This window comes from Botrytis sinoallii (genome assembly GCF_014898435.1).
Source record: "Botrytis sinoallii strain Bc 23 chromosome Unknown BSIN_008, whole genome shotgun sequence".
In the NCBI taxonomy this organism is placed as follows: domain Eukaryota; kingdom Fungi; phylum Ascomycota; class Leotiomycetes; order Helotiales; family Sclerotiniaceae; genus Botrytis; species Botrytis sinoallii.
This window is the reverse complement of record NW_024066035.1, coordinates 1,933,718-1,957,737: the sequence shown is the minus strand read 5'-3', so window position 1 is coordinate 1,957,737 and position 24,020 is coordinate 1,933,718. Positions and strand designations below refer to the sequence as shown.

General features: G+C 42.1%; 8 protein-coding genes across 8 annotated transcripts; 4 read left to right on the top strand and 4 right to left on the bottom strand.

The window, feature by feature from the left end:
* Positions 1–543: 543 nt before the first annotated feature.
* On the top strand, positions 544–2,139 carry EAF02_005565 (uncharacterized protein; the record flags this gene model as incomplete). Its single annotated transcript, XM_038901613.1, has 1 exon — positions 544–2,139. The coding sequence occupies one exon, from the start codon at positions 544–546 to the stop codon at positions 2,137–2,139; it is 1,596 nt and encodes a 531-aa protein (XP_038758953.1).
* A 1,009-nt stretch (positions 2,140–3,148) lies between these two features.
* Positions 3,149–5,516, bottom strand: EAF02_005564 (uncharacterized protein; the record flags this gene model as incomplete). The annotated part of the gene is made up of 2 exons (XM_038901612.1): positions 3,149–3,292; positions 3,396–5,516. 2 exons carry the CDS (start codon positions 5,514–5,516, stop codon positions 3,149–3,151), a joined length of 2,265 nt encoding a protein of 754 aa, XP_038758952.1.
* A 3,538-nt stretch (positions 5,517–9,054) lies between these two features.
* On the bottom strand, positions 9,055–10,983 carry EAF02_005563 (uncharacterized protein; the record flags this gene model as incomplete). Its single annotated transcript, XM_038901611.1, has 4 exons — positions 9,055–10,436; positions 10,490–10,546; positions 10,595–10,735; positions 10,791–10,983. 4 exons carry the CDS (start codon positions 10,981–10,983, stop codon positions 9,055–9,057), a joined length of 1,773 nt encoding a protein of 590 aa, XP_038758951.1.
* Positions 10,984–13,247: 2,264 nt separating this feature from the next.
* On the top strand, positions 13,248–14,319 carry EAF02_005562 (uncharacterized protein; the record flags this gene model as incomplete). The annotated part of the gene is made up of 2 exons (XM_038901610.1): positions 13,248–13,434; positions 13,493–14,319. The coding sequence occupies 2 exons, from the start codon at positions 13,248–13,250 to the stop codon at positions 14,317–14,319; spliced, it is 1,014 nt and encodes a 337-aa protein (XP_038758950.1).
* A 1,832-nt stretch (positions 14,320–16,151) lies between these two features.
* EAF02_005561 (uncharacterized protein) lies at positions 16,152–17,963 on the top strand (the record flags this gene model as incomplete). Its single annotated transcript, XM_038901609.1, has 1 exon — positions 16,152–17,963. The coding sequence occupies one exon, from the start codon at positions 16,152–16,154 to the stop codon at positions 17,961–17,963; it is 1,812 nt and encodes a 603-aa protein (XP_038758949.1).
* Positions 17,964–18,915: 952 nt separating this feature from the next.
* EAF02_005560 (uncharacterized protein) lies at positions 18,916–20,484 on the top strand (the record flags this gene model as incomplete). Its single annotated transcript, XM_038901608.1, has 2 exons — positions 18,916–19,308; positions 19,450–20,484. The coding sequence occupies 2 exons, from the start codon at positions 18,916–18,918 to the stop codon at positions 20,482–20,484; spliced, it is 1,428 nt and encodes a 475-aa protein (XP_038758948.1).
* A 46-nt stretch (positions 20,485–20,530) lies between these two features.
* Positions 20,531–21,218, bottom strand: EAF02_005559 (uncharacterized protein; the record flags this gene model as incomplete). The annotated part of the gene is made up of 3 exons (XM_038901607.1): positions 20,531–20,747; positions 20,798–20,891; positions 20,992–21,218. The coding sequence occupies 3 exons, from the start codon at positions 21,216–21,218 to the stop codon at positions 20,679–20,681; spliced, it is 390 nt and encodes a 129-aa protein (XP_038758947.1). The 3' UTR covers positions 20,531–20,678.
* Positions 21,219–23,284: 2,066 nt separating this feature from the next.
* EAF02_005558 (uncharacterized protein) lies at positions 23,285–23,998 on the bottom strand (the record flags this gene model as incomplete). Its single annotated transcript, XM_038901606.1, has 1 exon — positions 23,285–23,998. The coding sequence occupies one exon, from the start codon at positions 23,996–23,998 to the stop codon at positions 23,285–23,287; it is 714 nt and encodes a 237-aa protein (XP_038758946.1).
* Between the last annotated feature and the right edge of the window lie 22 nt (positions 23,999–24,020).

Genomic DNA, 24,020 nt, shown 5'->3' with positions numbered 1-24,020 from the left:
CTAATCCGAACGATCCAATCCAAGACCTCACTATTAGTTTTCCATCTGAAGTGGAGCCTCGAAAATGTTAAAATATCCCAAGAATAGCTTGTTGCTGGCCGTGCGTCTGTTACAGCTTCGTCGAATATCCTTGTTTGAGCGTTGATAGAACGTTCCAAGATGGGCTCGTCTGAAAATCTTCATCAATGGCATACACGCGTTCTTCTTAGTTTGCTTACTTCTTAGATCAAGTTAGGTTATGATGACATGACGTGAAGATAAGGAGGAAGCTGATTGTAGGTTATCTCGAGGGGTTTTGTTCTTTTCTATTGCTGAATGTGATTTTCTACACAACTCTTCCACACACTCCTTTGAATTGCTTCATTTGCCTTTTACCATTCTTTTTCTTCATTCCTTTGACTTGATATTCTTGAAAAACTCCTATCCTTACCTCTTTACCATTTGATATGCAGGTCTTTTCTTTCTTTACAATATCTTTATAATATCACTTTTTTCACACCATCATCATCTACCTCTCATACCATATACCCATTAGCCACCGCCATGTTATTTAATCCACCCCGAAACTCACCTCGTATTCTCTCTCTGGCTCTACTCTCCACCTTATGCCTCTGTTTCCTATTCCAATGGCGTCGCGAACTCTCCTCCCCCAAAACATCCTGGAAACTTCTCCCTACGCCCCTATCTCCCGAATTCTCAGTCAAAGATCCAAAACCCCGCTTTGAATCTTTTCTCTCCAGACTTCTAGAACAAAAGCCATCAAATTCATCTCTAGAACTCCCAGACGGATACGTGCTAGTCCGTATCGAGGAGATTAATGAAGAATCAGAACGAATAGACCATCTCACCTTAAGCCAAGAAGATCTTGATATCTCCACAAAAGCCCACTCCAACGTCGTAGAACTCCTCCCTGAATACTCCGATCTAATTACCTACGCCCCCAAAACCAACGGACTCATAACCGTCGGCGGCGGTTCCTACACCCCCGCTCTCCTGGTCTCCATCCGCATGCTGCGAAAAACAAACTGTACCCTCCCAATCGAAGTATTCATCCCCACCCACGAAGACTATGACCCCTATTCCTGCAGCATTCTCGCCTCCCTAAACGCAAAATGTGTTTTCCTCCCCTCTTTCCAAAACGCCACTATCGACCGCTACCAATACAAATCTCTCGCTTTCCTCTTCTCCACCTTCGAATCCGTCCTCTTCCTCGACGCCGACAATTTCCCCCTCGTTGATCCCACTCCTTGGTTCTCTGCTCCTGTCTTCCAGGAAAAAGGTATGATCACCTGGCCAGATTTCTGGGCCAACACCGCTTCTCCTCTTTTCTATACCCTGGCAAACCAATCTATCCCGGCTATCCAATCCCAACACGCATCTTCCGAAGCAGGCTCAATCCTCATTTCCCGCAATCTCCATAACCAAACCTTACTCCTAGCCTTCTATTACAATCTCTTCGGACCGGGTTTCTACTATGAAATGTTAGCCCAAAAAGGAATAGGCGGAGAAGGAGATAAAGAAACCTGGGTAGCTGCCGCGAACGTGTTGAAGAAAGACTACTGGCAAGTTCGAGAAAGAAACCATGCTCTCGTGAGCGTAGAACAGGTCGAAAAAGAAGAGGAAGACGAAGAAGGAAATTGGCGAAAAACAGGAGAATGGGTGCGAGTTAGCGAAGAAAATTTAGACGAGGTGGTTGCGATGGTGCAGTTTGATTTTATCGCGGATTATGAAGCTTCGTTTCCTGCACCTCCATCTTCCTCTTCTTCTTCTGGTTGGAAACTCGATCTGAAAACTAAAAAAGATTCGAAAGACCCCGAAATGGAGATAAAAGATGTGGAAATCCCCACGTTGAGAAATAATGCAGATGCAAAAATTGTTTTCCTCCATGCAAATCGTATAAAGTTGCATCCGGCAGAAGTTCTCGAGCGATTAGATGATTTCCATGGGAGAGGAAGAATGTGGGGGGCGAAAGAGAAAACGATTCAGCGTTTTGGGAGGGATTTGGAAGCGGAGATTTGGGAAGAGGTGATTGAGGTGGCGTGTAGATTTGGGGATACTTTGTTGTTAGAGGGGGGAGACGGAGAGGGAGAGGGAGAGGAGGGAAGCAGGTTTCAAAGGAGAAGGTGTGCGAGGATTTGAGATGGTTTTGGTGGGGGATTTTGGGGGCCGAGGAGGTGGAGGAGAGGGTAAGGAGTGCAGGGGAGGAGGATAGGAGGGAGATGGTGAGGGGGAAGGGGGGAGAAGGAGAGGAGTGGAAACCGAGGGTGGGTCATGAGGATGGGGTTAAGAGGGCTGGATAGATTATATAAATCATTGAATGGATAAAGGTGTCAATAAGGTTGGGTTATTTTCACAGCATTAGGAGTTCAGGAACAAGGCGTCAAGGAAAGCACAAAGCACAGCATAGAAACAGTGATACCTTTTTTTTTTACAATAAATTTTTTTACTATGAGGGTTGCATTTCTGCACGTTTTCAAAGAACAGACCAAAGAAAAAAAGCAATTATCAACCATCAACTAATCTGACCACTCAGTTGTACCTATTGTACAAAAGCTGTTATTGTCCTGACATCAACTTGTAGGAATGATGTGCTCTTCGGGGATCCGACCAGACGAGAACCTAAAAACAACTAAAAAAAATATGTCTTCCCAGATGACAAATCTTGGTGCTTCAGCACAAAAAATTATGATGTTTCCCAGGAAGTATGCATGCAGCACCTGAAATAAAAAGCTCCTCAGAGATGAAGAGATGAAAATTGGGTTGAAGAAAAAGTTTCCCAGCAGAAGAGAAAGTTCTCCAAACAGAAGAAGATTCCCCCCTCCCCACCCAAAATAGCAACTTCCCCATGAGAAGTAGAAACGCCCACCAAAGAAGGCATCTCTGAAGAGAAAAGAAAAGATTCCCGAAAAAACTCGAAGCACTCCCAGGAAGAGAATACCAGTGTACAAAGATCCGTTGTTTGAGAATACAATGAGAAATCGTGGAATTATGAAGTCGACAAATCGTGAACCATAGAATCGTGAAACTGTATGTTTACACCACCATCGCCGGTGTTCGAAGTATAACGCCGTGTGCTGTGCGAAAGAACCCATGCGCCTGGTGTATAAAAATCGCCCATGATGTACAGACTATCGAATTCGAGGAGGGATTAAGCAAGTGCAGAAGAGCCGGAGCTGAGATCCACACCTATCTTAGCTCGTTTTGCAGGGGGTTGGTCCTCAATCTCTTCCTCGCCATCATCATCATCAACAGCAAGATTATCATCATCAGCACCGACGGAGTTGTTGTTATCCTATTCAGAAAAGTTAGTCTCAAACACCATAAATATTCATAAGGAATGAATTCTCCGACTTTACACAAAGGGCATGGAGAAGGAAGGAAAGATATTGACATACATTCGACAACGACATCAGCATAGTGATGAACGCATCAACATCCATCGTGTTGGGACTGAGTTCCTTGAGCTCCTTCACTTGCTTAGCGAGAGGATTCTCGCCCAAAACAACATCCGTGGTCGCCTTGGTAATGGCTCTTGATGTTTTTGCACCATACAGCCTTGACAGCTTTTCGATGTTGATGCGGCCGATGGTGGGGAGAGTTCCAGAAACAACGAATGTTCTGCCCTCCAAAAATTTGCCTGTATTGTTGAGAAGAGTCTTAATGTGTTGGGGAATCTCGGGTTCGGCTTTCTTCTGACTCTTCGTGGCGACTTTTCTGGCTGCTGGCTTGTTCTTGCTGGGTTTTGCTTGGCCTTCTTGATCATCATCGTCATCACTGTCAGTGATTACGACTGCCTTTGAAGCTGCTCTTGATCTGATGGGGCGTGGCTTTGTCAGCTTTGGAACATCATCATCCTCAATCTCGTCATCTTGAGCCTGGGTTTTCTTGGCTACCGCTCTCCGCTTTGCAGCTGGCTTCTTGACCGCGACGACTTGAGACTTTCCTTGATTTGATGGGTCGTTAGGAGCTTCAAGTTCATCATCGTCGTTATCAGTTTCAGAATCAATCACAACAACCTTAGCCACCTTGGTTTTCTTAGCTCTGGGTTTTTGCACCTTTCTAGGAGCCGCAACGGGCCCCTGGATATTCTCGTCGTTGTTAGGCACTTCAGGATCAACCTCGATAGTGTCAGTAGCCTTTGTCTTTCTCGCTCTTGGCTTTGTTACCTTAGAAGGAGCTTGACCTGGGGCCTGGACGGTTTCATCATCACCAATGGCTTCGGAATCGACCTCAACAGCCTTGGCCACCGCCTTTCCCTTCCATGCTCTAGCTTTTACTGCCTTTTTAGGAACCTCAACTGCTCCCGCAACGACGACGACATCATCTTCATTGGCTTCAGAATCAACCTCACCAGCCTTGGCCGCGCTTCCATCCTTTGCTCTTGGCTTTGCTACTTCGACAGGAGCCTGAGCTGGAGCTTCTGTATTTTCAATCTCCTGGATGTCTGAGAGAATGTCTTCTATTTTTGGCAAAGCCTTTCTTCTCGGCTTCCTCTTCTTCTTAGTATGATTCAAATTAAGAAATGACTCGTCTTCCCTATCAGCCCAATCCGCTGGAGCAGCTTCAACAGCCTTGGGTTCAGACTCAGGTAAATCATCCAAGGGATTCTTTTCGAGAAGTAACCTAGCTTGTTGCAAATTCGAGGCTCTCGTGTCTTCAGTGACGGTGGTGTATCCACCGCGGAAGAGGAGGCACATAATTTGGAGATAACCGCTGTAAGACAACTTAAGCTCTGCACATCGCAACTGTGCTATTTCTAGAGTGGCATAAGCAATTGAATCGACACCAACAAGTGATTCATTGAGAATAACCCAAACCAGAGAATTCTCTTTTGCGGACCCAGCCCAAGGTTTACCAAGCTTCGTTGAGTCATCAGTTGCTGTCTTGATGACATCATCCGTTTGCAACTTCTGATTCTTCATGGGTACGTTAGATTGCTGGAACTCATCTTGTAGAGTGGAGAAATCTGCTCCACGGTCTGGGCTTTGTTGTGCCGGTGCATCGAAAAATAGGTCATCCGTTGATTGGTCCGATTCTTGACCTGTGCCTTGCATCAAGATTTTTGCTTGAGTTGATGTGGGCTGGTGGGTTGTTGATCTCTGATTTTGTTGCATTGATGACTCGCCGTTTTGATCAACCGGATTTTGTTTTGCGGATCCATCGGTGTATTCAGCTATGTGGTCCTGCTTCGACGCCTCGGCAAGAGCTGCTTGTTCCTTACTCAACTGTTCCGATTTTCCAAATCGAACAGCTTGATGAGCTAACCAGTAATCATTGTGCTCTCTTTGATCTGATTTATTGAAAATTAGGCCGGAGTCACTGCCTTCATTTTCATCTTCCTTTGCTTTCGCGTCTCGATCAATTTGAACGCTCTCCTCCACTCTTTGTTTTTGCTGTCTTGCTTGTCTCAGTTCTTCCTGCAGTAATTCTTCTTTGTCTGCCTTTTTCTTCTGCGCTGCTGTCATCTTTGGCTTTGGTGCTGAAATTCCTGCTGGACCCGTTGCTGGCTTCGACATCTTGTCGGGAGCGTGATGCGACACTGGTGATATCTCTGGAATGGACGTGGCAAGCAGTGTCTCAAACGAAAGAAACCGAGATCTGTGATCTTGTAGAAACCACAAAGATAGTTTGGATATCAAGTCAAATGACTGAGTGAGCTTTTTGATATCTTACTTATCAAAATAGAGAAGCAAAAAACAAAACAGAAGAACCGTGGCGGGGAAGGAATGTAAAAGAGAGCGTAAAAGATTAAATGGCGAGAAACCAAAGATCTTCGTATCCTAAAATTTTAATACAGAAAAGAATGAAAGAAAGTCTAGAAACTTTTTTGACTCGTTGTCTTGATTGTTTGTTGAGGGTGGAGGAAGGTTGGTGGTCGGGGATTGAGAGTTGTTGTAGTGAGAATATTTTTGGGATTGAAATTGCAAGCGGCACAACGTCCATATCTCGGTGAGCGTTTGCCCTAATCTCTCAACAGAGCGATCTAATGGCATTATTACAATTTCGGGAGAAAGAAGGTCCGACTGTTAATCTCAATTTTCAAATCGTATTCACTGTTGAACCTTTTTGTGTGAATGGATGTTGTAGTCTGTGTCGTCTGAAGTATCGTGATCGGGAATGGGGAGATGATGTACCGAGGCTTTCAAGTCGAGTCCAAAATGACTTTAAAATATTAACTGCTCAAATTGACAATGGATACTTCGAGTTTTTGTTACAATCACCTGGGAGGTTTCAATGATCTCCTATGATAGTGTCGACTAACCGGAGTTTGCATATTTCGAACATCTATACTAAACAGCTGTCAAACAGTCTCGCGCTAGAGATCGGATGCTACAAATGAATGGAAAGGGGGCGATGAGTCAAGTACTAGATTGCTTTAACTCAAAGAATCAGTGATCCCATGTCTCTTCCACGTCTAAAAGAACAATTAATTCATCGACCAATAGGAGCTAGCATTGGCCTAGTCTACACACTACACAAGCGTCATCTAGACTTAAGTTTCAGATCTGTAGTATGGATTTGAGCTATCCTCTTAGCTATCCCCCCCCAAACTATCCTTCTAATGCATTCCTCATACCAATAGTTGAAGCAAGTGTTAACATTTTGACCTCTAGTGCATCAATCTTCACCGTAAATGAAAGTGTTGAGAGCAAGGAAAAGGAAAAGAAACAAAGCAAGTATAGCTACTTGACATGGTAGGACTAGCACAGAGACAACTATCAAGAACTAACAATCTCCTGTATGTCTCCCCGTTGCGCAGTCTCATCTCCTATCTCGTCAGCTATAACTTACCAACGCTTGCCCCAATGATTCAGACTGGAAGCAAAGCCATAGAACGAAATTGAAGAAGGGATTCTCACATCCGAGAAAGATATACGATTCCGGAAAGTCAGCTGAGATAACGAGCAATGTGAAGTCACTCACATGCGTCATGAAGATGCTGACAATGAGAGTCTTCAACGTGGAAAAGATTCTACTAGAAAAGCTTCAGTTCCCACGCCTGTTCAAACTTTAAAGATTTGGTAGTAAGATGAGGATTCTCATGACAACAATAAGAGCCTGAAATAGAACTTCTAGTGAAGCAAAAGCGGAAGAAGAGAGAACTCGCAGACGCAGAAACTTTTGTACAGGCGAAACACAAATCTAAGCTTGCTGCTCAGGTCTGGGGTAATTTCGAACCCTTTACTAATTTATCGCAATGGTTAAATCCAGAAGAGACGTGGTGTATCGTCAAATAGAATCTCGCATGACCTACAATAGGGTTGCAAGATTCTTTGACATTGAAATGAACTCAAATAGTTAATTTGTCACATGGCAACGTACGACACGAATACTATCACTTGTTCATTCATAAGTTACACGCACGACAGTACTGTCGATTGCTAGAAGAGTATGAGCCAGATAACTCTGACTATCTGGGCTGGTATTCGGAGAACCATCTTCCACCTTTTATACGGGCGGTCACAAAAAAGGATCTACAGCGTGCGAGACATTGGCCATTTGTCAAAGGCAGTAGACCGCACATAATGAGGGCTAGGGTGAAGCCAAGTTGGTATTGGCATTTCAAGTACATGGAATATGTCTAAACAGGCAATGAGGGTTGGTTTAGTGACCACGGGAGATGTACGATGTACCAAGGGGTCTATCCACAATGTTCGCATTATAGCTCAAGTCAAACTATATTTTTGACGCATAAGACTTTGCGTAGGAGTTATTCAGACATGTTCTCTAGGGATGCCATATACCATGAGTGATATCAGAGAAAAAGAAGCAATGCTTCACCACATTTCATCCCAGATTCAATCTACTACTCATTATTTCTCGTAAAAGCGAAAACCGAACAACGATCTTCGAATCTCCGTCGTTGAACTAGTGAAGAATTTGAGGATATGAATTTATCTGACTGGTGCTTTTCAATTGGATTATTCAAAGTGAATTTATGTTTTTTGGGCGGGATTTGATCTGGAAATTTGTTCGTGTGAATTTGATATTGTTTACCGAATTTGTCACTTTAACCTCTAGATTTTTTCTATTCACTGATAACATAACAAGCTGATACAGCGGCATCTAGAATTCCATATATTGGGTAGTAATTACAACTACAATAACAATTGTTCACGTGAGGTCCTCTTGCAATTCTTCATACTCTGCTCGCTCCCTCTCAACGAGCCGCTCACTAAGAATGCAGTTCTCGAAGGATTTCTAGCAAATCATATCAGCAATGAATTTTCAACGCTACTTCGAGTTACCCTTTACATAATCTCAAGAGACGGCCAGATGTACTACACTGCAGAGCACGATCTTATTCATAGACGCCACTATATACAGCGCACTGCCATTGAATTCCGACTCATGGAAGCACAACAATTTCTACAATGAATAGATTGCAAACGACGAAACGAAACTGTATCTCGCGCCAGACTTCGACGTTGCCAGGGAGTATCCACAGAATCGTAGGGTGACCAGACATCCATGGATAGCACCGATGAGATTCCCATCCAAACCATCTTTGATACTTTGGCACAGACAGTGATTCCCCAGCATTCATCTCACATCCAACAGCCTTGTAAGATTTCTAAATAGATAGCTGAGATGTGAGGGATATCAAAACGACTTTTTAAATCGAGGTATAGCAATGCTAAAATTGACTTGATTGCTCGTTGTTCGGCCTTGACTGATTTTTGGGAATACTTTTCCCCAATTACATGCCCAAGTCCCCACTCGATACCTCGCAGGACCAAAGACAAAAAGATCCTGCACTCGCGTGAATTACTCTTTAGCCTCAATTTTTGGTCGTGAATCTTCATCCACACATAAGGTCAAAGATTTTCTTCATTATCCACAATAAACTCGTACATTGAAAGGTTTCTGAGAGGCGTTTGATAAATATTATTCCTGCGGGCAATATTGATACCTATGATAAATTACATGGCGGCCAATTTACACTGACTCCATACCTCTATTCCATACATGAAATCTATTTCTCACTGAAATTGCATCGCATCAGAGCAGTAGTACGCCGCATCTTCCAACGCCAGAAACCCCATTTTTCCCTTACACATCTCTAGTATTACCATCACTTGTGCCCTTTGATTCCACCTCCTCAGACTTAGCATCCAAACTATTAAGCTCATCCTCCTGGTCATCAAGCTTATGATAACAAATCCAAAACACAATACCCGCTACGAAACTTCCACAAGCCAGTCCCACAAACATCCACAAAATCGTCGGATTACCCACCAACGGGACGAACGCCTGACAAATCGCGAATCCAAAAGCGTTAGTCAATAAGAACATAGCTTGAACGAAGGACTTCATGGACGCAGGTGCTTTAGTATATGCATACTCGAGACCGGTGACTGAGGCAAAGATTTCAGATATACCAATCAATACGTAAGCCGGGATTTGAATTGCAAAATGCACTTCGTTGGGTTGGATTGTTCCGTCTGGGAGAATAGCGGCAGGACATTCGAGAGGTTTGCCGTAACATGGGCCGGCTTTGTAGATGAGGTGCTGCACGATGGCCGCATACATCATGCTGAAACTAGCGACGATGAAACCGAATGTGATACGGGACATGGGTCGGAATTTGATGTGCCACTTGCGCAAGAGTGGGTAAACTAGACGATCCATTACTGGTACGAGGAGAATGATGGCAATGGGATCAAAGTTCTGGGAAAGATCGTTGGGAACACCGTGTGTATTCATTTCTCCGGCCTGAGAAACGAAGTTGCTGGAGAATTGAGCATAGACAACCCAGTAGATAGGGTAGAAGACAAAGACCCGACAAGCTATTAATGCACGCTTGACTTCATCAACGAACTGTTCATTCCATGGAGTAGTTTGTGGCAGATTGTTCGCTGCTCGGTAAGAAGGTTTTGCAGCGTTTAGATTTCGGTATTTGATCATTTGCCCGATGATCTTGAACGCATCGGTGATAACTGTTCCGTTGGGTGGGCGAACAACATATCGCTTCCTTCCCACAAGCAATGTGAGGAAACCAACCATGAAGACACACAAGCACATAAGGTACGCGGACCAAAACCCAACATCTCTTTCCATGTAAGGTGTTGCGAGAAGGGAAAGAGCTCCGATATTGATACACCAATAAAAGATCAAATAGATTCGTTGAATGGTAACGGTAGGATCAATAATGACACGTTCACCAGTTTCAAGAACTTTTATTGCCATACGTTTTCGGGTGTATTGATCGGCAATTAGAGGACTGACGTTGGATTTGATACCTCCGGTTCCAACACCAATGATAAGAATGGCTGCAATGTACCCTCCCAATCCAGCTCCGTTTCGAAGAGAAACTGGTAGAGATGTCAAGACAAGAACCAGTAGACCAACCATATAGACGACTGCAAAATAGCAAATGGCTTTGAATCGACCAAGGTACTGATCGGCAACGATGGCACCAAAGATTGGAGTGACTAGTAAGAATATGAGTAATTATACGGTGACAGTTAAGATGAGCATAACTTACAGTAACACCACATGGAGAAAAAGACTGTCAGAGCTGTTGCAGTTTGATGTCCGAGACCTATAAAGTTAATGAACGGGTCACAGGTCTGAGAGATTGAATTCTTACCGAGAGCACCACGACCCAAAGAACCATCCAGTGGACGTTGAACATAATTTTGGAATAGTCCCACACAACCATAGTATGAGAATCTCTCACACAGTTCCACGATAGCGACAAGCCAAGCGGACATGGGCAAACTATCACCAACTAAATTATTGTCAGCTTTTCAGTGACCTATAATGTGATGCGGTTATAATCCTACTTCGTCGAAGCGTATTTTTCTCATCGTCAGTGGGCTCTACTTCTTCGGCATCGGTCCCTTTTTCGAAACTATTTACTCTCGAATCTGCGGTTGGAGATATTCTCTCTTTGGCACTCTCCGAACGGGCTGGATTCGCAGCAATGGTATCGTCGCTCATTTTTGAACTAGTCGCACCCTGACTCTGCTTCTCCATTCTGGGAGGTGTATTAGCATTCAATCGCTCATAATTTGGCAAATGTGTTCTTACTGATTGCCCGAAATTTGGGATCGTTGTTCGTGAATTGAGATTGAAGCATAAGTGCGGGGATTAACAAGTTAAGTAGATTACTGACTAGTTTGTTGTTGATGTCATTGAGTCAGAACACATGCATCAGCTGTAAATGTTGGAGGAAAAAATAACCTTATAATTAGCATGCACGTTAGAGCTAAGCTTATGACATATGCAATCAGTATAAAAGCGAGGCCTGGAAGCTAGGACCGCTGTCAACGCTGGTTTGAGATATGATATACGAAGCCATCAATTGAGCTACCCTAACTAGTAACATATGAAGGCTAATGAGAATGCAAACTATGCAGGAACAGCCCAGTCCCAAGTTGACTCCTAATTTATGGGTAGCTTCAAATACAGGAAATTCCAATGAGACGCTTTTCAGCTCATTCATTAAGAATGGGAGGTAGGTAAACTCTGAGTATACCAAATAGCGAAGAAAGGATCTCGTTACAGAGATTTGATGTGGAAATAAACGCCGGAGCAAAATGAAACACAAAAAGAGAGAGTAGTAGCCTTTGGACTAGCCGAACTTCACCGAAACTCAATTACGTTCTACCGGATACGAAGATTATGCCGGTACGTCCGCCCTTATTCCCCATCGCTCCATTCCTGAATATCCCTTAGCATATCATCGTGTAAGTTCTAATCACACGTTGCTTTCACCGTAGCCTACTTAGCATGAAGACTAGTCTGTACCCCGCCAGTACTAGCTATATTTTAACAGATTCGTTCGCGGAGTGACTTTACCAAGGCAATGGTGATTATTGATTGAAGGATGCGAACCATTAGAAAGGCATGATCTTTATCTATACACTGTAGATCCGGTGGGGTAATGGGCTCGACGGGTTGTAAAAGATGTGCGCCATGATGAACACCGTTGTTTAGCCTTTGGACTAGTTCGGAGACATAATTGATACGAAGAGTGCAAATAATGAATAGGACATGCGATCTGCAACTCCAAGCCCAAGAACTTCATAAGTGAGGGACTGAGTGTTGAGTAGTGCAGATAAGGTTTTGATGCCAAGAATGACGATCATGGCAGAATTTGATTTGGGCAGCGGTGTAATGTGATGAAACTTTTCATCACCAACCAATAATTCCAGGAGATCTTCATACAAGTAAAACATCGTTCATAATTTGATCCATACATAGAATGAAAGAGACAAACCATCTCGTCGATGACCATGAACAACAAATTATTCAGCATTCTTGAAATGCTCGGATCCCCTTTTCAAAATGTTTGAAGAACAACAATACCTGCGAAAACCATTCGAGACTAATCTGAAGCATTTTGGTAGCTTGTGCAGATAAAGGAAATCAAGGAAACCGACAGTCGGCGAAGCTACAGTAGCCCTTATTTGATGCTAACACCAGAGTAATATCGAGGATCTGGAATCGGATTCCTGTACTCATGGTGGTGTAGGCGTATATGTTGCTGATATCTAATGTTAAGAGTTTGGGTTCATAGAAACAGCAGATGCAAGTGTTGGGTGCTTGCCCTGATAGTTGTACGCAACTGCATAAACCCAATGCCGCTTCGTACAGCCAGTTTAACACTGGCAGCCAGAGTGTCCCCAAAAAGACCTCGGACATAAAGAATTGGCGCAGGCCACCTTCCTCCCGGCATAAAATCGAATAACTGCTTTGCGTTTCCCAGAGTCAACAAAGTCAACCTTCAACAATCCTTGTTTTTGCTCAGGATCAAATACCACTCGTAGAACTATTGCGGACATGAGCCAAGTCTATGTATGATAGTTGACAAAGACGACCAGAAGATGTGATTTTCTGCATGGGTACGACAGGATCGATGTTCTCGCGTCGTTTGTTCGCAAAAAGTTTTATAACGACCTCATGTGGTCGCGAAGGGGGGAAGTAAGAACTAGTCGAGATGCTCATTTTGCTTCTTCCGATTCTTCGTCCTCTTGGAGAACATTTGAGATCGCTGTTTAACACTCAGTTATCGAACTAAATATAGAAAGAAACAAGAAGAGGCTGAGATCGATTCAAAGTCGTATCTGAATAATGAAAGTGGGTGGTAGAAACGAAAGAAAAATTGAAGACGAGACTGACTGATCGTACCTGCCACATTGAGTGAGCAAAATCAACAATGTTGCAACAAAATAGCTTACAAGACACAATCCCAACTCAGCAAACTTCAATTTTAGGATCACATCACCTCCAAAAAAATGGTATACCGTTCACGAGTTCCCGAGATGATTGATCTCCTGCGCCAGTATGGCCGAATTGATCTGGAGCCAAAGCTTCGAAGAGATCTCCAAGCATACTGGCCTGACATACGTGCCGCATTTTATAATTTATTGACTCTTGATCAGCAAAACGAATTGTTAGAGCGCTTTGTTTTCTCCTTAAACTGTAAGCCAATTATCTTTTCTTGCGATAACTACATGATTGGATCTAACTTTTCTCTGAGTTATTTGTGGTACCCCTTTCCCTGGGGACATGGATTTAGACCACTTGCCTATGCTTCCAGACCCTGCCGATGGGGGTTATCCAGCGCATTCACCCAATGACGACTTTATTTTATTTGGAATTCCTCCTTTGTCGATTTTTGCGAACCATTTTCGTGCGATGCAAGCCAGAGAAAGGCGTTTATATCAACGGGCAATGCAAGTTGTACCAACAATTCCTCAGTCACATATTCACGACAATTGTCGTAGAGCAGATGGTCCGAGGCTTGAAGCTGCTACTTTGAGATCTGCGATCTTACTTCCACAAACCGATGATAGTCGAGATCATGGTGGTCAAGATGCTCATGACCAATATGATGATAGTCAACAGGATCACGGTCAAGATGTTGATCGTCAAGATGACGATGGTTCCACCGCCCCAATACTGGCAGTAAATTCTGCACCGGAAGATGATGACATTTGTCCCATTTGTCGGGAAGAATATTCTGATGCCCAGCCTTCAGCCTCACTCATTCCGAACTGTGGGCATTTTTTCCATTTGGGTTGTATGGTGCAGTGGATTAACTCCGATCCTATCGATGGCCAATTGAGAGACAGGTGCATCTGCTGTCGTAGAAAATACACTGGAATTCTCTCTCAATTGTATGGCGAGGTGACTCCACCTCAAAATGGTGAAAACTTCTGGCGCAATGACAATGGACCATTGATAAGTGAAGTCTTTCCGAGACGAGTAATTCTGTCGCCTCGTTCCTCATCCGACGAATATCAATCATCGGAATCAACACTGGACGAGAATATTGTATATGGCACCACGGGTCTGGGCTGGTAATACACACCTATTGAGACTAATGATGGGGCAGCTAGCTATTTCGAGGTTCCTCCCGGACAAGGGGCTCGTAATGACCAGGCTGAGTCGCAGGAATAGCAGGAGAAGAGGTGAATTTCCAACTATCTGCATCTATTGATACCTGGAAAGTTGTAGCGAGCAAATGTTGATGTTCAAACCTGGTGCGCATAATACTATCCAGATGAGGGGGAATCGGTACGAAATCAGCGACTATCAAACATTCTATCTTGATAGCATTGGATAGCGAAGTTAAAAAAATTATTTCCAGCCTTCAAATCTTGCCTTCCATGATATCATCTCGAAGGTTTTCCCAATGTTTGCAAGTTATCGAATGCCAAAACTCTACGTACAGAGAAGTGTTCTTATACCCAAGCTTTTGCACTCCAATTACGACCAGTATACACTCTCCGTGTACAGTTAGTGCTGGAAACGAGCGGAACCCAGCCAGTTTGCCTAGCAGAAAATTAGAAACTCCACTATTAAAGCAAGTAATTTTGTGTAGTTTCCTCAACAGTGATTTTCAAATTCGAACTGCCATCTGAGCTAGGAGGGGCATATCTGTCAGGTATATTTGTTATACTGTCATCTTCAATAGTTCCATCATTTTATTGATTGCTATGGCTTTTCACCTGGTTTGAGCATGCCCAATTGATATATTTGGGCTTGTTTCGGCAATCAGAGCACTTATTTATGTTTGCCAGGCGCAATCTATCCTAAAATCGCTAGCAAGCGCCAAGTAGTTGTCAATCTTGCTATCGCACGACAGACAATTAATTGCCACATCGTTATTTGTCTCACGCCAATCATATTTGCGGCTTTGGCGATCAATCATACAGCGTTGCGTGATTTCTGTAAGAAGCACATATAAACGGTTTCTCAAGAAGGATTTAACTTGTATACTTCTGGTCATCGACTGGATGAAATGCCTTCATAAAAGAGTGCTCATCAAGACCTTACTCTCGCCGGAAGGATTCTCCTAGCTTGCAGTGAGTGAGTCAATTTTATCATTCTGGTGGGATTGATGAATTTTCTGAATTTCTCCGCATTATTTGTGAAACTGATTTACTATTCATAAAAAAGTTAGAGATGGGATAAGTTATTTGCCAAAAGGTTTCCGATACTTTAGCACTGTATTTTTATTCAGAAAATTGCAATGTTACTGCGAAGGCTCTTACTTACTTTTGTCAAGGTCCTGATCTTTCTAGTAATGCGCAATTTTCAAGAGTTTTCTATGACCTAGTGGTTTGCTGAATGTCTATCTAGATATAAGAATGATCTTCTCTGTCTGTACTGGGAGATTTTCTCTATTCATACCACTAACAAGCTTTGCCTCTCTGTCAAGGTCACCTGGGACATCAGAAGCTCTCTGTCAATGATTGAATTCAATGTACAAGTCTATTGCATGTATCTTATATACTAAAGTTTGAATATCATTGGTGGTTGAACTACCTAGGTAAACTACAATGCATCTTGAAATGAATGGGCATTCAATTCACAAAAATTCACCAATCGCTTCGTGTCCGAGGCTCATTCTTTGTAAGTTGGATAGTGATTAGTATATAAACGGGAGATTTATTGTGATTCTCTTGATTTTAACTGGACGAAAGGAGTTTAACTGAGTATATTTTGTCATAATAGATGTCATAATAGTCCGGAGTATATTCGGGCCCACAGCTGCTGTATCAGAGATTCAATTATTCTAAAAATCTTGTTTATTGCTGCAACAAACACAACTTTCAATCAGTTTTCTTTAGACCTCTTTTAATTTTATCGTACATTGAACTCAAACAATCGAATTCAGTCCACAATTAGCCATGAATAATCAAATCCAGCTCCGAAAAGATATCTACAAGAGAAGATATGAGAACGGCACGTGGATTTACAGCCTGGTCGACTATCCAAGAAAGCTTACAGTTAACGAGCGGTTAAGAATTACCCATAACATTCCGGCTATTCTTTCAGAATCCAGATATCACACGGCGGAAGAGCTAGAGAAAGCTGGCTACCACTTCATGAAGGGTGGCGAGAAGCACCAATTTGAAGCACTTCATAAAGATAAACCTCCCACCCGCTTTACAAGTCACCTCAGACTTAGCGAGATAGAGCTAGCGCAATGTGGTCTTCTGGAGGAACTTGGCAAGCTTCGTGAGATTGCTCTTCATTCAGACTTTCAGACTGGCTTGGCAGCGACGATGAAAAGAAAATATAGCTACTACCCAAATTGGAAGGGAATGCAATATGAAATTGGAGTCACTAAGCAACCAGGACACGGAGTCAAGAGACTTCAGCTGGCAGAGATTCTGCGTCGAGATACAGACGATTCGAAGAAGAATTTCTTTCATAGAGCTCGCAATTTAGGCCAGAAGTTGCTTGATATCTGGATCCCTGGGTACGAGAATACCAATTCTTTTCAAGATATTGAATGGCATCGAAATACAGCGATGACCTTCAGCGAAGATCCGAATACAACGCTCAACTCTATCCAGCTCAATTACACAAAGCAAGGAACAGTCATCACAGATGCTTTGAAGGGGAAGGCGCATCTACATTGCGATAAAGACGATCAACCAACCTCCTATTCCGTCGTGTTCTTCATGTCAAACTTCGACGATTGGTATTGCCCTGGTCATTTTATCAATACTACCTGGAGGACTATATTCCCTGCATCTCCTTTCCAAGTGTATATCTTTTCTGGAAGAACATGGCACTGTGGTACTGGCTCAGGATTCTATCCAGAGTGGGTAGGCCCAGGTCATCCACTACGATTACCAGCTCCATCGGTCCCGCTTCCTGAATTAAGTCCTCTTGCAGCCGGAAACAAGATGAGATGTAACATGGTAGTATATCCAACTCGCAGACTTCTAGTTCCTCAGTTCAAGGAATTGAACATCGAGATATGGCAACCACAGGCTCTTCACGTCTTCACCAACATTCGAACACATCAGGAATGGAAGTTGAGGCTTTTTATCAAGCAGGAAGTATTATTTAAGCTGATCGCATCGCTTGAAACTAAATTACTTCTACAAAAGCACTTCCCTGAATGGATCCGAAACTGGTGGTGGATGATGACTTTTGCTCCAGACATGTTCTGGCACGGTGTCGACGATCTTTCTCATGATGCAGAGGAGAGATCCTTAGCATACTTCAAGCAGTTGGAGGATGAAATCGACAAGAACGATACCAAAGAACCCCTTCCAACAAAAACCGGCAAGAACAAGAGAGTCTCGCGCACCGAAGAAGAGAAGGCTATCACACAAAAGTTCAGCGCATACTACGAAGATCTTGCAGACTGGGAAGCTTTGAGAACTACCAATCCCGATTGGTTTATTGGGCTATTCTGGTGGATCGACCCTGATACTGGAGAAAAGACATATCCTTCTCGCGATATGGCCATTAAGACAATCGCGTTGGTTACTACCGAGCCTTGTGAGCAGCTTACTGCCTTCGAGGAAGATATAGCACAGGCATATGATGGTTTTGGCGACTACAAAGGCGACACAGTTTTCACGGAACTAGATTCTCCTCGCGCGTTTGATCCAGCTGTAGACACTGTCCCTGCAAATCCTGGCTGGGTGCCCACCGATAATTGGCAGCCTGCTCCTTTTGCAGAGAAGACTGGGGAATGAGTTATTAAAGCGTAGATGACCTGTGTAGTAATATTGAGGAGGAAATGCCAACATAAAACTGGGTTTGTGCTCTAGATTACTATCGAGATATCGATCTTGTGATCATAAAGAGGCATTGTGTTAATTCCCTATACAAGTAATAGCTTTCCTTAGATACCATAATAATAATTAAGAACAATTGCAACCATATAGAGTACTTGGCACTTCACAACCAAGTTGATACCAACAATTACAGATTCTACGGATTATTTTGAGTTCTGCTCGAGAAATTGCTTATAAAATACCCACGATTAATGATTATTTGACTTATTGAACCTATTGAACCTTCGGTTTGTTGATTTCACGTTTTGTTGTTATAGCAGAATTAATCACATACAGACGGACATAAGAATTCCCTCCAAACGCATTTGAACTCCAGAAAAGCTCTTCGGTCAGCCAACACAGCCATGAATTATTTCCCAAATTACTCATATTCAGTTTCAACTGTGCCTAATTTAAGGGAACTATTACCACTTCTCGATCTAGCATCAGATAGAATGAAGGGGTAATGGAAGTCAAATCTAATGGGGTGAATCTATGGGAACTTGGATTCACAAGGTTTAAACACTCTTCTCGCACACTAGTCTGTGAGTAGTTCCGAGCAAGCTATTCCGTCTGTGATTCAATTACCTCATATGAAAAAGAGGCTACTGTATTGATATCTTCAAAGATATCATATTCAATCTTCAATTTCATTCGCCAGAAGTTCCTCGGCACACTGATGATCAATATTTAAGAGCTTCGATCGACCTCGAATTAATCCGAATTTTTCATACAGAACATAGCATCATGGAACAATCACGACCCTTCACTACTAGTTTCCGACGACGTCAAATACAATGGCTATGGATACTGGCTACACACAGTTGATGCGAAGTTGAGGAGCCCTAAACTAGCAAAATTGTCTTGCACAATGCCTCCAGAATTGGACATAGGTAGACAGCATACCGACAAGGAGCTTAGCGATATTGGCTACATTCGACTAGAGCCAGGTGTTTGTCATTTTGTAGCAGCTCCCAATGCTCCTGATGGCAAGCGATTCGACCACGCATACCTATCTGCAGCCGAGATTGAGAAGGCTGGTCTTCTCGACCGCCTAGTTAAAGTACGAGAAAAGATGCTGCATCGCGACTTTCAGCCGAAGTTACATACTACGATGAGGAAGGTACGGAGCCGTAAATTTATGGAAGATCGTGCAAAGATCTACAAGCTCGGAATCACTATACAAAAGCGTACAGGCCGACACAGTATCCAAAACGGAGTCATAATTCGAAACGATGTTGACAGAGACAATCGAGATTTGACAGTAGAGCTCACAAGCATCGCCAATGCCTTACTCGAGACCTACGCGCCTGGAATGAAAGATAAAATTTGAGCGAAACGTCGACTACAACGTCCTCCTCTCACGATTGGCGCTGACGAAAATAACACCATCACAAGTATACAGGTGAATTATCTCGAGATGGATGAAGGTATGGATGGACCTCGAAAATTTGGAAACGGCCACATCGACGAGCGAGATCATGCCAATATGTTTACTGTGCTCTTCTTCCTCGGAAACCCACCTCCTGATTACCACGTAGGAAATTTTGCACTGCTAGGGGAGAGAACTGTATGTCCAACTGCACCTTTGTCAGCTCTGGTGTTCTCTGGGAAAAGATGGCATGCTGGTATTGCTCCTAGACGCTACGATGCCGATACACCAGTATCACTACGCTACGTATCGCCAGTACCAATTCCGGAGTTGCCAACAGGAACTCCTCTCATGCGCTTGTCTGTCGTTGCTTATCCTAGTAAGAGGATGATTGATGTACACCCGCAAGAACTTGGATACGAACTCTTCACGTCTGCTGGCAGTGCCTGTTTTCAAAGTCAGAAAAAGTATCAAGAGTGGAGGATGTCCTATTACATTGCACATGAGTGGGCCATGGTAGCACTAGAGGCTTTGGAAGATCGTGAAAAATTGGGCGAGAAATCACAGAAGAGAAAGGGCGATGGAAGGGATCGGTATGTCCAGCTAGATACTACTGGTATCGTACGACATACACTACCATCATACTTTGTTGACAAGTTTCAATGGCGTGACGAACTAACCGGCCAAGTAATGTTCCCATCCACACAATTGGCAATCGACACAATTGCACAAATCAGAAAGCCTAATGAAGAATGGGACAATCTTTCTAAGGATATGGCACACGTTAGCCTTGGTGGAAAAGCACTTGGAAAGAGGAAGCCTTCAGAAAGGAAGATTCTAGAGGCTGAAACGTATGAAAGCTCTAAGAGACTCAAGTCAAACGAAAGCGCAAATGAAATGAATAGTACTGAGTACGAGCTGGAAGAAAGAGTTGGTATGGTCGAGGAGGAATTCCATCGATGGGAAGAACCCTTGATTGAGCAGGATTATGGTGATGATATGGACCACCGAGAGCCAGCTCGGGAGAGGCTTGCAAGTAGAGACTGGGAATCATTTGGGGCTCCGTGATGGATGGTTTTATTTTTCTAGAAAAAGCTGCTTCACTAAAGATTGTTTTAGTAGAGATTAAATGCGAAGATTATGTTCAACAGAGGCACGCAGAGAACACAATGTGCGATAATGAATATTCATGATACTTAGTTATAGTGACAGCGAGAGCTGCAGTAGTTGTAAACGGACACTCCACACATTTCTTGGAATCACTATTCCTCGACAAAAGCACTCAACTTCTTTTCATTATAACAGTCTTCCTCAATCAACTTCTCCCATTTCTACATCACATGAGCTAAAGAACAGCGAGCAAGGATTAGAAGCAACTCACCTCCCCAGTGATTTTCACCACAGTAGGCAATCTATCAATACCCCATGGCTCATCTCTCCAAAGACTTTTCTTTCCCGGTGATAAATCTCTCCATCTAAAAAGAAAGTTCCATTAGCTTCCCATTCTCACCACTTCATAGACACCAGTGAGCCCAGACTCTATTCGGGCCAAGCTTCCGGGTAACAGTAACATACTCAGCCTGGGATCCTACGTAGATAAGCTTAACCCTGTTCTCCTTTGCAGCTACATGAAGCTTCTCAGTCAAGGGACCTTCCGCGCTTCGGCAATCTCCACACCAAGATTCGTTTGTCTCAGGCTTGAGGGAGGCGAAAAAGATCACGTATTGTGGTTTGGTTGATCCACTGAGATCCTTTTGAAGGACTTCTGGAGAATCAGTGAAGATGGGGAATGAAAGAGGCATTTTCGTGAAACTGGATCGAGTTCTTGTAGATTTGATGATTTCGTTGGAGATGAGACGGAAAAATAAAAAAACAGATGTGGAGGAAGGTGGGGTAATTAGCCGAGGTACCGAGGCCGATAACGCGCATTTGGTACAAAACCCAAAAATAGATTTATGCCTAAGCTAAAACCTAATTTAGAATTTAGTGATGTATATTTAAAAATAAGAATTCTTTAATCCAGTATATAACCTTAAAGTAATTAATAAAATAAAAAGAAAAGAGATTTACTTATTAATTAGAATTCAAGAAATCAATTAATATAATTACTTTTAAATTATCTCAAAAATTGAAATTTATATTTAATTTAATAATATTTCAAAAATAAGAATTGAAATATTGAAATTAAATCTCTTTTTAGATTTATTAGAATATTCTTATATTGAATATAAATTTCAATCTTTAAAATAATTTAAAAGTAATTATATTATTATTATTATTATTATTATTATTATTAGTAATTTTCAACCAGGCCGTATAAGCAAGCCTCCCGGGGGGCATTACGGTTGGGCTAACTGCGGGATGATCTTCTAATTTACATGATCCTCCTTTTCTAAGGATGGGGTCTCAATACCCTCAGTAGCCTCCCAAGTGATGGCTAGTGTATTTGTACTTTTGTCTCCGATCCTCTGAGCGCCTCTATACACGCTTTCCGATCTCTTATCTAATATTTATTTGAAAGCTGTTTTATCCTGTAAGGGTAGCTTTTGTATACATTCTCTTGCAATATGATATGCTGCGTGCTTCAATTTTCCTCCATGTAGCTTTTCTAGATCTATCCCCTCCTACTCTCTGCTTATGTTCGCCTGGATCGATCGATCCCTTTCCTTCTCCCCTTCTAAGTAATTATATCAATCGATTCTTTGAATCATAATTAATAATTATATCTCTTTTCTTTTTATTTTATTAATTCCTTTAAGATTGTATACTGAATTAAAGAGTTTCTTTAATATTAATGATATTATTTAAAGTTTGATTAATTATCAGATCTAATATTTGAGGTATCTATATAAAACAGATTTCTAAGTAATTAGAATTGAATATAAATTTCGGCTTCTAGAATAATTTAAAAGTAATTATATTAATCGATTCCTTGAATTCTAATTAATAATTGTATTTCTTTTTTTTTTAATTCTTTAAAGTTGTATATTGAATTTTTTAATATTATAAAAACTATTTAGAACTATATTAATCATAAAATTTAAGCAAAATAAACTTAAGCTCGAGCTTTAGATAAGAATTCTTATTAAGCTTCTTTTGCTTATTCAGGAGTAGTCTATATACTATAAGAAAAACTATTTGAAAATAGATTTTAAATATTAATATACTTTTTATAGAAAATTTCGAAATGAATTTTAAAAACAAATAAATAAAACTAACCCTAAAAACTATTTAATAATTTTTTTTTTTTATAAAAAACCTCCAATAAGATTGGATTCTATATAATAGAATAAGATTTCTATAAACACACCATATAGATTCTAAAATTTCTTTTTTCATTAGACAGAAATCTATTTTTGGAGTTTGTGCCAAATACGCGTTATCGGCCTCGGTACGAGGTGTGCCCGATGTTTCGCGGAGGGGGACTACCACGCGTGCAAATGCTGCTGTTTCCAGAGTATGAATTGCATAACAACCGAAGCTGTTCAAGCTGGGACGTATCAAATCTGGGCAGTTAAAATCTTTTTGAAAAGAATTTTTGGAGAACAGATATCTTTTGTCTGCAGTCCTTCTCGTCTCTACCAACCACAATCGATTCCCCCGTCAGTCGGCGGTCACGTCCAGAGCTTGGCTTCTCTTGCTTCACCTGGTCTTCCACTCATAGTAGTAGCTTTCATCGTAGGAACCTGTTTTGGAAAGACGAAAATAAATATGGGTAAGCTTGGGAAAACCGAATATGTATCTCCTCGGCTGGAGAAAGAGTATTGAAGTCTGGTTGTTGGTAAGAGAATTGAAGTAAAGTGTCGGATACACGAAGACTCCGAAGAGATGATCATCATCTGCTCACGATTACTCAGTCAAGAGATCTTCAGTCCGGAGCAGGAGCATTGGTTTCAAGATGGTATTTTCTTTTGAGTTCTCTAGCTACAAAAGCCCACCATCCTAGGTTCTCTAATGTCCGACAAAGCTCTTCGACAATAAGGTCTCTTTGTAAATCCGCCGGCAAGGAGTCTAAATCTAAAGCTTCGGACAGTAATTCGACAGCTTTTCGGAATTTAGAGGATACATCCGTCACCATTGAGAGGCATTTCTGACTTCTTATCCATAATTCTGGATCTTTTTCCTTGGGGTAAAGTAAGATTCTCTTAAAGAGTAGTTCTGATCTATCTAAGTCGCCAAATTCCGAGAAAAAAGCAGCCAAATTATAACCAGTTTTTCTGTTTCTAAAAGTTCCAATAGCTTGTGACTCAGAGACAAATTCTTCACAATTAAAAAAACAAGATTCTGTGTGTGGCAGAATTTGTTTCATTCTGATAACCTGCCAATGAGCTAAGATACCATTGGATGATAATACATCAAAGTTTGAATTGATAAGTATATCCATAGCCTCCAATGCAAGATCTTGCCTTTCGGTTCGAGACTGACGATATAAAGCCCACTTTCGAGTCATAGGATGAAAAGAATATTTCACTCCTTGTGACGACACTGAATTCGATCGAAGCAAACTGAGATCTCGAAGCTCTGTAACCACTGCTAAAAAGGCAGAGCTGTTCCACTTGTGTGTCTCCTGGTCCTGGAACATATTGATCTATGATGGTCTCTCA